General features: G+C 38.9%; 1 protein-coding gene across 1 annotated transcript; it reads right to left on the bottom strand.

The window, feature by feature from the left end:
• Positions 1 to 6723: 6723 nt before the first annotated feature.
• On the bottom strand, positions 6724 to 7671 carry LOC136171919 (olfactory receptor 4K3). Its single transcript, XM_065940990.1, has one exon. It carries the CDS (start codon positions 7669 to 7671, stop codon positions 6724 to 6726), a length of 948 nt encoding a protein of 315 aa, XP_065797062.1.
• Between the last annotated feature and the right edge of the window lie 4957 nt (positions 7672 to 12628).

Here is a 12628-nt window from a genome sequence, read left to right on the forward strand (position 1 = left end):
AAGGTTTATAAAGAAGTCAGAATAATTAATACAATTTGCTGTTGCTGTTGTGCAGTTGCTGCATCGTGTCTGGCTCTGTGACCCCACGGAGTGCAGCACTCAGGCTTCCATGTTCTTCACTCTCTCCTGGAGTTTGTTCAAACTCATATCCATTGAGTCAAAGATGGCATCCAATTATCTCATCTTCTATTACCCCTTCTCTTGCCCAGCATCAGGGTCTTTTCCAATGAGTCAGTTCTTCACATCAGGTGATGAAAGTTTGGAGTTTCAATTAGATACTGAAAAATTTCACAAGATAACACAGCTTGATGTATTGTCTTAAAAACGAGATAAAACAAAACAAAAAAACCCCAAACTTAAGCCACCTAGCATTGGACCAGAATTCTAAGCTGTAGCAGAATTTCCAGATTAGGTGAGTTCATCTCTCTGTTTTATCTTGTACCAAGTCATTCAATTCATGTGTATTATCCTCAGCAGTTTGGGATCTTTAATGAAGACTTTTAAATGTGTAATATACCTTTTTGACTCCATACCTATAACTGTTTTTCCGACTCTAACTCACACTTTAACATAATCCAACTTTGCCACGAAATTTGATGGCTTACTCTCAGCATAGCAGTTATTGAATCACCGAGGAACACTGATATTCCGGCAAACTATTCTTTCATGAGGATTTAAACCAAATTGGAAGTATCAGAAAATCTTTTATATTTCTTCTTTTAAAAATGCCTTTCTCTGTGTCCTGATTCTCATTCTTTTGACTGCGTTTCAGTGGAAGTCTTCTTTTAGCCATTTGCATTTCATTTTACATTGAAGAGCTGTGTTAGTTCTTCCAAGTGTACCTTTGATTGTAGGAGAACAGGATTGGCCTCTTGTGGAAGTAGTTCAGCATTAGTCTCTGGAGAAGACATGGCATTATCATAAGTAGATTTTCTGCCTTTGTCAAATGGGTAACACCCTAATCTTTTCTCTCAGTAAAGATAACCCAAGAAATGTCTTTTAACTTTTTTTTAAAATTAGAGTCTATGTGCTTTGCCTTTGGAAACAGAAACAGTAAGACATAATTCCTAACCTCGAAGAGAGTATACCTACTACAAACACAGGTGATTGCAATGGAATGTCATAATTGCCATGATGTAAGTTTGTATACAGTAATATGGGGACTTAGGAAAAAACATGTCCAAATGTGCCTGCAGAGTCAGAGAATGGTTTGCAGAGTTAGTGTTGAATCTGTGATTTTAAGGTCAAGTTGCAAGAAAGTATGTCAGAAGGAAGGAATAGCATAGGCAAAGGCAAAGAAGCATAAATATGCCTAGCGGGGAGACTTCCCTGGTGGTCTAGTAGTTAAGACTCTACATTTTCAATGCAGGAGGTGTGTGTTCAGTCCATGGTAAGGGAGCTAGGATCCCACATGCCACATAGAATGGCCAAATCTTTTTTTTTTTAAATTTAATTTAAAAAATTGCGAGGGAACTGAGAAGCTAAATGTGGTTTACTATTTCTAGAGAACAAGATGTAATGTTAGTGGTTGTGGAAAGAGATTGTGTTGATAGAAAGTAGCCAGAGCTTCAGTTCAGCTCAGTCACTCAGTTCTGACTGACTCTTTGCAACTCCATGGACTGCAGCACGCCAGGCCTCCCAGTCCATCACCAACTCCCGGAGTTTACTCAAACTCATGTCCATTGAGTCCGTGATGCCATCCAACCATCCTTGGTGTGAAATAAAATTCACTTTCTATGGCAAGGCAAGAAAACTGTGAAAAAACATAAAAAAATTTCTTTGCTCTTTGGTCTCCTTACTCTCCTCTCCTGTGCATTGTGTATCTGCATCGCATATTGACCAAACCTCCCCCAACAGCAGAAATGCCTGCTTAACCATAAACAGCAATATTCCCCTAGAATCAATAGGACAACTCCATAAAAGATAATATTCCTTCTTGATCTTGTAAGGGACCATGATCACACGGGCTTCCCCGTTGGCTCAGTGGTAAAGAATCCATCTACCAATGCAGCAGACGTAGGAGATGCGGGTTCAGTCCCTGCATCGGGAAGATCCCCTGGAGAAGGAAATGGCAACCCACTCCAGTATTCTTGCCTGGGAAACCCCGTGGACAGAGGAGCCTGGTGAACTACAGTCCATGGGGTCACAAAGAACCGGACACGACTGAGCACACACACACATGATGACACTTAGATCTGGATTGTGTAAATTGCCAGCAGTGTATATTTAATGTACAGCCCACTGTCTCTAAAAGCTTATGTAACTGCTCCTCGACTTCTAATGGAATAGAGGTCAAGTGGAACAGTTTTCAAAGATTTCTGAGATGCTCTAAGGGTTTATATGGGAGACCTGGGTTTGATTCTAGGGTTGGGAAGATATCCTGGAGAAGGGAATGGCAACGCACTCCAGTATTCTTGCCTGGAGAATTCCATGGACAGAGGAGCCTGGCAAGCTACAGTCCTGCTTCCGCAGCTAAGTCACTTCAGTCATGCCCGACTCTGTGCGACCCCATAGATGGCAGCCCACCAGGCTCCGCCGTCCCTGGGATTCTCCAGGCAAGAACGCTGGAGTGGGTTGCCATTTCCTTCTCCAATGCGTGAAAGTGAAAAGTGAAAGTGAAGTCGCTCAGTCATGTCCGACTCTCATCAACCAGATGGACTGCAGCCTACCAGACTCCTCCGTCCATGAGATTTTCCAGGCAAGAGTACTAGAGTGGGGTGCCATCGCCTTCTCTGGAGCTACGGTCCATGGGGTTGCAAAGAGTCAGACACGACTGAGTGACTCACACACACACACACACACATTAAGGTTATAATTCTCAATTTGGCTAAGGTAAAATGTTCCATATCTTTCTTAGATAGATTGATTAAAATTTTTTATCAACTCTGGGATGCTAGATATATATTGCAGAGACAATGGGGAAACACTGGGTAACTGAGAGAAGGCTAGAAGCAATAGGCCAATTTTTATACAGTTTCTGTTTTGAGAACTTTTTACAGTTTTATCAAGTGATTTGATGGAAGTTTACTTATTTTCACTTATTTTGGTACATAAAAGAATGTGTAAAATATGCAGTCTGTGCTTGAATACTTTGTTGTGGATGCAAAAGAAAAGATATCCTGGTTTTCCTTGTCTCTTTCCAATCTCTCCTATATCTTTGAATCTTCTTATTTGAATCTTCTTATCTGAACCTTATGTTGTGTGGTGAGTTGACTTGCCAATGACTAGTAAGTTGGCCCAGCAATTTCTGGAAAGAAGGCTCCCTTTTCCTTCTTATTCTCTTCTTTCCTCATCATCCTGCACCTTGAAAGTATTTCCCAGAATCTCTTTAGCTCCCATACCGTGAAAAGACCTGCCTCTCTGAATGGCATGTTAGTGCATGTTCATTGAGGGGATTACACAGAAGTTGGTGAAGCCTTTACATTAAGGTCAGACAATACCTGGAGAGGAGCAAGAAGGATTACAGAAGAAACCTGGACATCCCTGGTGAAGCGTATACCACTTAGCACTTGTCTCCCCAATGGTGATGTTGATTTTGACATTGTTTTTCCACTGTTTATGAAGATCAAATATATGAATTTATTCTCAAACATTTATTCCCAAAAGCTTATAATATAACAGTCTTCATTAAATGGATTACAGAAGAAAAACCAATGTGGTTGGGGAATATACAACAATTACAGTGTATAGTAGGATATGAATCATCTAGATCTTGATTATGTCTTCAGTTCCATTTTTCATTCCTCTCCCTCTTGAACACTAACTCTTCTTTTTCTCCAATGTGCCAGACTCTATTCTGTTGGGTTGTTTTCACATGCTATTTTATTTGCTTAAATTCTGACAGTAATACTATAAAGTGTGGTTTTTTAATAGGCACAGTGGCTTTTCTGCTAGGAGAAAAACACATCTAAAGGGATTTTGAGACCAAGAAACTAATTTGGTGCTGATGGCTCATTGCTTGACCCTCATCCAATCTAACACAAATCTCAATTTTGTTTTACATATACATTTAATTTTTTTGAACAGTATTAAGTATTTTGACATTTCAAAATATATTTACTCCTGATTTTATTTATTAGACTCTAACTGAAAATGAACTTGTGAAATAGTTTAAGCCCAATAGAAGTAAAAAGACAATAGGAAATCCAATTAATTAAATAAAAGAAACAAAAAATGACATTTCATGACTCTATAGAACAACATCATAGACAGTTTTAATCAGGCTAAAGACTCTTGGAGGTGAAGATAGAATCATACATTAGGTTCAATATTTCTGGATATCATTTGCTAGGTTGATCTTTTACAGTGAACTATTGGGACTAAGTGTTAGGCTTCTTCTCTATGATCATGAGGCTGAAAGATTGAAGGCACCTCAGAAAGCTATTTAGTGACAGAAAATATGAGACATGGAGGGAGAAGGCCCCATCAGTGGAGAGCTTAGAATGGGGACTGGGATCATTCTTTCCTCTTACTTCCTTAGGTTGCTGTGTATGCCAACTATCTGGATTCTGTCTTTGGGGCTAATTTTCTATGTAGCATTCCTAATGCTTGGGACCTTATTCTAGAGCACATTCAAAGTTTCATGTAATGGACCCTATGACATTTATAATTGGCTATAATTCTAGCAGTATGCATGTTAGGATGCTAAACTGGAAAACAAAATTCATAGCCTGGGCCTAGAAAAAAAAAATGGAGCATTTCTTACTCTGGTTAGCCAACCATATGCTATTGATTAGAATGAAATATGAATATTCATCCAACTTGCAGACTTTGTATAACTAACAGTTGAGAAGGTGGGAAGACAGATTTATAATGTTCATAGAGAATATTTACAGGGCTTTAAAAATATTTTTTCACTAACATAATTCATTAGTCCATCTCCCCAGTGACATTGTCCTATTCATAAATTGTTTCTACTTCATCATAAGAAACATATGTAAGAATATATCTTTTGAATTTTATCAGGTCCAATAACTTTTCAAATACATTTTAAAAGTAACACAATTGCAATTTATAGTTGTATACATTCAACATACAGACACAGAAACTTGTGTTAATATATTAAGCTGTATATTAATTTCTTCATTATTGTAAGTATCCATCTGTATCTTGCCATACATCTACCCACCCATACACACATAGCCATCTATTTGCCCATCCATTCACCTAATAATTTATTTACCTTTATATGCAACTCTTTACAGTCTATTTATCTATCAATCAATATATATATCTGTCCTTATCTAAACCCAAGCTATATAATATTACATACAATATTAGGCTAATTTTGACAATGCCAGCCAACTGGATAATTGGAAAACAAACTATAAATGGTTGCAAGTATTAGCTTTTAAGCATTAACATTTTTCCTATGTATAACTCTCAGAATGACAATAGCCAAATTGCTCTTAAAGGTAATTTAGCTGTTGCCCAGTTGATAGAGGAGAAGAGAGACATAAAGAGAAGAAGCACTTTCTTGGTAGGACTCTATCATCTTAAAGGTATACAAACTTGGGAAAATTATTTCCTGATTCTCAGTTTCATCATCAGTAAAATGAATAGATATTACTAGGTTATTTCTATGTTCTGAAGTCTCTAGTTATTAGCTATATCAACTAAGTTGAAGGAGCATTTTTTCATAGATTTCTTAAATCAAATACTGTGTTTAAGCATAAGGAAAATGGCTCAAATCTTTTAGGACTTTAATGTTTATAATATGGCATCTGATTGCAAAATGATACAGTAAATATCATGGCACCAAAATAGCTTACTGGTTAGAAAACAAACAGTTTGTCGGTGAATGATCTAAAGGAAGAAAATGGAAGTGTCAGTGGCTCAGTCGTGTCCGACTTTTCACGACCCCATGGTTTTCCCCGGCAAGAATACTGGAATGAGTTGCCATTTCCTTCTCCAGGGGATCTTCCTGACCCAGTGATCGAACCCAGGTCTTTTGCAGTGCAGGCAGATTGTTCACCTACTGAACCACCAGGGAAACCTGAGTGATTTAAATTCTGCCTTAAAAAACATGACCTTGAAAAGTTACCATGTCCTTGGATCTTAGTTTCATCTTCTGTAGATCAGGAATGTGGATGGGATTTGGTACATAAGATTCCAGAATCTTTCTATATGAATATCACTATAAGAATTTTCTTAGTGTTTACTGTACTGTTTTAAAATTGTTTAATCCACACTAGAGGACAAAGGGACTGAAGTAAAGAACATTCTTTTTCTTACTGAAGATAGATTACAATATTAAATAGCAAACATCTTCACTTATCAAGAAACTGCAGTATTTTTTCTGACCTTTGAACTAAAATATGTTATTCATCAACAATAAAAAATTCCACTGTTACTTCAGTGTACAAGTGTTGGTACATTCACATTTGCTCCTTTTCTTAATCATAAGAGTCTGGAAGGAAATCCACTCTTTCCTAAAGTATGTGAATGTCTTAATACTCAAATAAATACTTACATCTGACAAGAGTTGGATATTCTAAAAAGTGAGTCCTTGGGCGGTAAAATTTCGGATATTGGTTTGATAATGTTCCATTGTAAATATTATGCTGTGTGAGGAACTCTTAATATGACCAAAACTCAGTAACTGCTGAGACTGATGATGAAAATAGTTCTGCCATGAACAATATGATTTCTTGCGCTAGCATGACACTGTTGACCAACAAAGAGAGGGGGATAAATGCTCATTTTTGTACGAGCAAAAGCAAATCAAGGGGTATGATCAGTCTGGCTAGACTTAAAGACACGGCTGCTAAGTTTTCTCATGGAATCCTTGACATCCCTATTTCTAAGGGTATAGATGACTGGGTTTAAGAGGGGAGTGAAAATGGTATAAAATACTGAGAGAACTTTGTCTATTGGGAAATTTGTGAAAGGCCACACGTAAATGAAAATGCATGGGCCAAAGAAAAGGGTCACAACAGTGAAGTGGGCACTGCAGGTGGAGAGAGCTTTGGAGGACCCACCAGAAGAACGTTGCCTAACAGTGATCAGGATGACAGAGTAGGAAATCACCAAGAGAATGAAGCACACTAGGGCAATCATGCCGCTGGTTGAGATCATGAACACTCCGAGAATGTATGTGTCTATGCAGGCAAGTTTAATCACTAAGGGAAGATCACAGAAGAAACTGTCCACTTCATTGGGCCCACAGAAGGGCAGATTCACAGTAAATGCTAGCTGACTCATAGTATGGAAGATGCCGACAATCCAGGAGAGTGTCACAAGCCCAAGGCACATTCTCCGGTTCATGATGGTTAAATAGCGTAAAGGCTTACAGATAGCCACATACCTATCAAAAGACATGGCTATCAGCAGCACAATTTCAGCACCCCCTAAGAGATGCAGGAAGAATATCTGGGTGATGCAGCCGTCAAAAGAGATGACTTTGGGCTCCCTGAAGAAATCTGCAATCATTTTGGGAGTGGCAAATGAGGCCAGAGACATGTCAATGAAGGAGAGGTTGCCCAGCAGAAAGTACATGGGAGAGTGCAGGCGTGGCTCTGACACAATGGTGAGCACAATGAGGAGGTTCCCCAGCACAGTGGCTGCGTAGACTACAGAGAAGAACAGGAAATAGACGATCTGGAGTTCCCGAGAACTGGAAAGACCTCGTAGTATGAATTCAGTTATGACGGACTGATTATTCCAGGCCATTTAGTTTGATTTCAGGAAGGACTCTGGCATTTCCAAATGGAGGAGAATGAGGAAAAATACAGTGATTAAACACAAAGTGAAATTTTTCTGCATGAAATAATATAGGGGTTGCCCACCACCAGATAATAGTTTTCTGTTGTATCATTCTTCTGTTCACATTACTCAAATATTCCCCCATGACCTTTTCAGATATTTTAAGTAACTAATTAAAATGTCAGTTCAGGTTAATTCTTATGGTTTTGCAATTTGCTTAAAGTATGATACCAATCTTTATAAAAGAAATAAAAATTCAGTTACTTGAATATTATTCCTTAGTTTATGAAACACTTAAAAAACCATACAGGTAGCTGCCAAGTTTTGAATGGGAAAGGAATGGCAACCTTTTTCAAAACATCATGATGCCAGAGAAAGACTGGTGTGAACAATGTTTGAAAATTATGATTGATTATTAGTGGGAACACAATGAAGCAAAGGAGAGTAGGCACTGGTTTCTTGCAATGAGCGGGGTAAGGAAATACAATCTGAAAAAAAGGGATACAGAGAAACAGTCTTTCAATTTTCTATTAGCCATGGTTCAGAATAAAAATGAAATAGCCTCTTATTCTTAGTTCTCCATTTCAGTTATGCAGGCATGTATGATCCTGTTCTATGCCACGAATGCTGACAGGGAATGTGTGACGGGAGGATGCCTACGTGCTGTCTCTCATGAGTCCTTTGTCCCTCTTCAAGCGGAACAGCACGTGCTCCCAGGGACTGAGGTCCTTGTGTGAGGCAAGCATGAGTCTCCTTTAGTAAACATTCTCCTTAGGACAAAACTCCTTAGTCTTGCTCCCCTTTCTTGAGATATGGATTGTGCCCTGACCTTGTGACTAACATTACCCCTTGTTCCCTTGGTAACGGTTGCTGTACATTTGGTTTTCTGATCTCTATCATTCCCGAAAGAAGTTTCTTGTACTGTAGCCTATATATACTCATAGAAAATCATTAAAGCACCTTTGCTCCATCAGAGCTTAGGTCCCCGGGTCTTTTTTGTCTCTCTCTCTCTTTCTCCCTCTCTCTTTCTCTCTTTCACTTTCTTATCGCCGACTCCGTACCACCAGGTTCCGGTCCATTAAAGGACCCCGACAAATGGCGCCAGGGAACAGGGACACTGGTATACGCGGCATATCGGGCGGAGTGACTCAGGGGCCTATTGAGGTCGGTAAGTACTAAGGCATGGGTTAAACGGCTGGCCAGCCCCATTATTTTTCTACTTTACTTCACCATTTGTTTAAATTTCAAGGACTTCTGGCTTCATGGCAATGAATAGAGGCTTGCCTTCAAACAGTAGTTGAACATAATCCTTAGTTTTCTGATAAATGCAGTTTTGATTTAGAAATTTGGCTCCAGGTCAAAGAAAATGTTAAATGAGCAGCCATACAAAGAAAAAATATTCCAGTTGATCTCTAGCCCCTGTGGGCTCTTATTAAAGCTGTAATTCTGCCATTTCAAGGTACATTCTAGCCCTTCCAATATTCAGCAACAGACAGAGGACTTCTTGGCTAGCTTGATGATGGAATGGCCCCCATCTCATCCTCGAATCATCTTTGATAAACAGATTGGGCCTAAACAATGGGACATCTGAAAACTTGCTGCAAACACCGAAGAACTTGGGACTTGGACCAGACATTCCGCAGGGACCAATCAAAGCTATAGCAATTATTTCTTTCACTATAATCAATCATATTTTATACAAGCCTGTGTTCCATTTCCTTTTGTTATAGCTATAGGAAACTTACAATTCAATAAGACTATACGTTCTATAACTTGCATAAATTGCAGATTATATACTTGTCTTAACTCCTCTATTTCCTTAAGGTATGATTCTCTTTTAATTCTTCGATCTCGACGTAGTCTATGGTTACCAATAAATCTCCAACGGCCCTGGGAAGAAGGTCCCATGGCTGGACTTGCTTCCCGGGTGCTTACTAAGTTGCTCCGGCAATCTAAATGATTCATTGGATGGCTGATTTTTAGTATTTGGGGATTAATAGCCATTTGCACCACTGCTGCTGTCACTGGTGTTGCTTTACAAACCTCTATTCAGACACATAATTTTATTCAAAATTGGACTAAAGATGCCCATAGTTTATGGGCCACTCAGACTCAGATTGATGAGGAAATTCAAGAAGAAATACAGGAACTGAAAACAGCCATCGAATGGGTTGGAGATCAATTAACAGATGTACAAAAACAGGTGATGCTAAAATGTGACTGGAATTCTACTCAATTTTGTGTTACTCCTGTTCATTTTAATAATAGTGCTTACAACTGGGAACAAATCAAGTTTCATTTACAGAACATACATGATAATGTCTCTCTGAATGTACAATTATTACAAAATATTTGAAACTTTTTCTAATAGTCTGCCCTCTTCCATTGATATGGAACTTTAGCTAAACAATTAACTGATCAATTATCTGGGCTAGACCCACGTGGATGGTTTCAAAGTCTTACTCATAGCATTGGATCTGGAACCATAATCTTGGTGATTGTTTTAACAATTATATTTGTTGTCTACCGTTGCCTTCATGCAAAGATTGTCAAAACTAAACAAATTCTGATGGTCAGAACTCTTCTTACAAATATTATAAATAAATAAGGGGGAATTGACAGGGAGTGTTTGACGGGAGGATGCCTACGTGCTGTCTCTCATGAGTCCTTTGTCCCTCTTCAAGCGGAACAGCACGCTGCTCCCAGGGACTGAGGTCCTTGTGTGAGGCAAGCATGAGTCTCCTTTAGTAAACATTCTCCTTAGGACAAAACTGCTTAGTCTTGCTCCCCTTTCTTGAGATATGGATTGTGCCCTGACCTTGTGACTAACATTACCCCTTGTTCCCTTGGTAACGGTTGCTGTACATTTGGTTTTCTGATCTCTATCATTCCCGAAAGAAGTTTCTTGTACTGTAGCCTATCATTAAAGCACCTTTGCTCCATCAGAGCTTAGGTCCCCGGGTCTTTTTTGTCTCTCTCTCTCTTTCTCCCTCTCTCTTTCTCTCTTTCACTTTCTTATCGCCGACTCCGTACCACCAGGTTCCGGTCCATTAAAGGACCCCGACAGAATGCCATACACCTCAAAGGCTCATGAACATGAAATGGTTAAAGCCTGAAGCCTTCAAATATTTCCAAGTATACGTTAAATATAAAATCTCTGTTAAACACTCTGCTGCCTGAAGTCAGATATTTTTTAACTGCTGGATTTTACAGATTTTTCCCAAAGCAGTTTGCAGCAGGAAATTTCTTATTTCTAGAGTTCACTTAGAAAAAATAGGAAACAGATTCATGTAGAGACAGAGAAAGATAATGGAGAACCTAGAATAAGTTATATAAAACAACATGTTGTAAACATTAAAACTAGACTGCTTAGGGAATCCTACTGAGATCTAAGACTTTACAAAATACACTGAAAGTCAATTGAAATGACGTATACCTAGAATTCACATCAAAGCCCTTTCATCTTGTCATCAAACTAAGTTTTTCTCTTCTCTTTTCTTTCTCAAAACTCTGCTGTAAGTATGTATTCTAAATAAATTGTTCCAAGACTAAGCCGATCTACACATGCAAGTACTCATATTCTTGACTTTCTGTTTTGATGTTAGGTACCCTTTCTCTAACTCCACACTGTTCTGACTTTACCCATTTCAGAAACTAGGTTTGATTCTACACCCACATACCTGATCCTGAAAAGGATGCCTCCAGCACAGCTTACACTTATATTGGTGTAGCAGAAAGAGTAGTGAACTGGGATTGAGAAAATATGGATTCAAATCTTGTCCTAGATATGTAAGATTAGATAATTCACTGCATTAATGGGTACCTCTGATTCTTCATATGGTAATGATGAAGTGGGTTGATCTAGATGGTTTTAGGATCCTTTCCACAGACATATTAAACCTCCTGGTACTCAACTAGTCCCTGAAAGCAATGGCAACCACTCCAGAGCGACCTCAGATCAATCCTCTGCCTAATTTCTGGATAAAAGAGGCTCAACAATCTTTGAGTTCTTTGTATTTATAACATCTGTATTGTTATGAATGGATTCAATAAATTTCATGGCATGAAAAGAACCAGCTACTCCCTGGGGGACCTAACACATGTTCAAGTTCCAATGGGAATTATTAGAACATTCAACACATTTTGTCCAGAGTTAAAGATGGATCAAAAGTGTCATTATTATTCTTAAGTGCTCTATGTATACGGAGTGAATATGATGGGATAGATGCAAGTGAGAATCCTTATCTTGGGCCACAGCAAAGATAAGAGAAATAGGATATATTATTTGGCTTTGGAGCTACAAATGTTATCTCTCAGTTCATTAAAAAATAAATGAGAATGTGTTTCCCTGTTTGAGACCAGAAAAATTCATACTCTTAAAGGAAGTGTCAGAACCTATGTGAGGAAAAGTTTAAAGCCCTCCTGCTGCTGCTGCTGCTAAGTCGCTTCAGTCGTGTCCGACTCTGCGACCCCATAAACGGAAGCCAACCAGGCTCCCCTGTCCCTGGGATTCTCCAGGCAAGAACACTGGAGTGGGTTGCCGTTTCCTTCTCCAATGCATGAAAGTGAAAAGTGAAAGTGAAGTTGCTCAGCTGTGTCCGACTCTTAGCGACTCCATGGACTGCAGCCTACCAGTCTCTGCCATCCATGGGATTTTCGAGGCAAGAGTACTGGAGTGGGGTGCCATTGCCTTCTCCAAAGCCCTCCTACAAGACTCAAATATAGACTTGAACAAATGGAAACATACACTATGATCTTGAATTAGAATATACATCATAAAGATGTCCGTTCACCTTAAATGAATTTATAGAGTTAATGTAATTTAAATGATAAATCACATCAGGCCTCTTTGATCTAGATAAACTGACTACAAAATTCTTTTGGAAAAATAAAATGCAAACATGCAAGAAGAGCCAGGGATACA

The sequence above is a fragment of the Muntiacus reevesi genome, chromosome 7 (genome assembly GCF_963930625.1).
Source record: "Muntiacus reevesi chromosome 7, mMunRee1.1, whole genome shotgun sequence".
In the NCBI taxonomy this organism is placed as follows: Eukaryota; Metazoa; Chordata; class Mammalia; order Artiodactyla; family Cervidae; genus Muntiacus; species Muntiacus reevesi.

Excerpts from the sequence above, each read along its gene's own strand:
- LOC136171919 (XM_065940990.1), bottom strand. The coding sequence starts at position 7,671 with ATGGCCTGGAATAATCAGTCCGTCATAACTGAATTCATACTACGAGGT.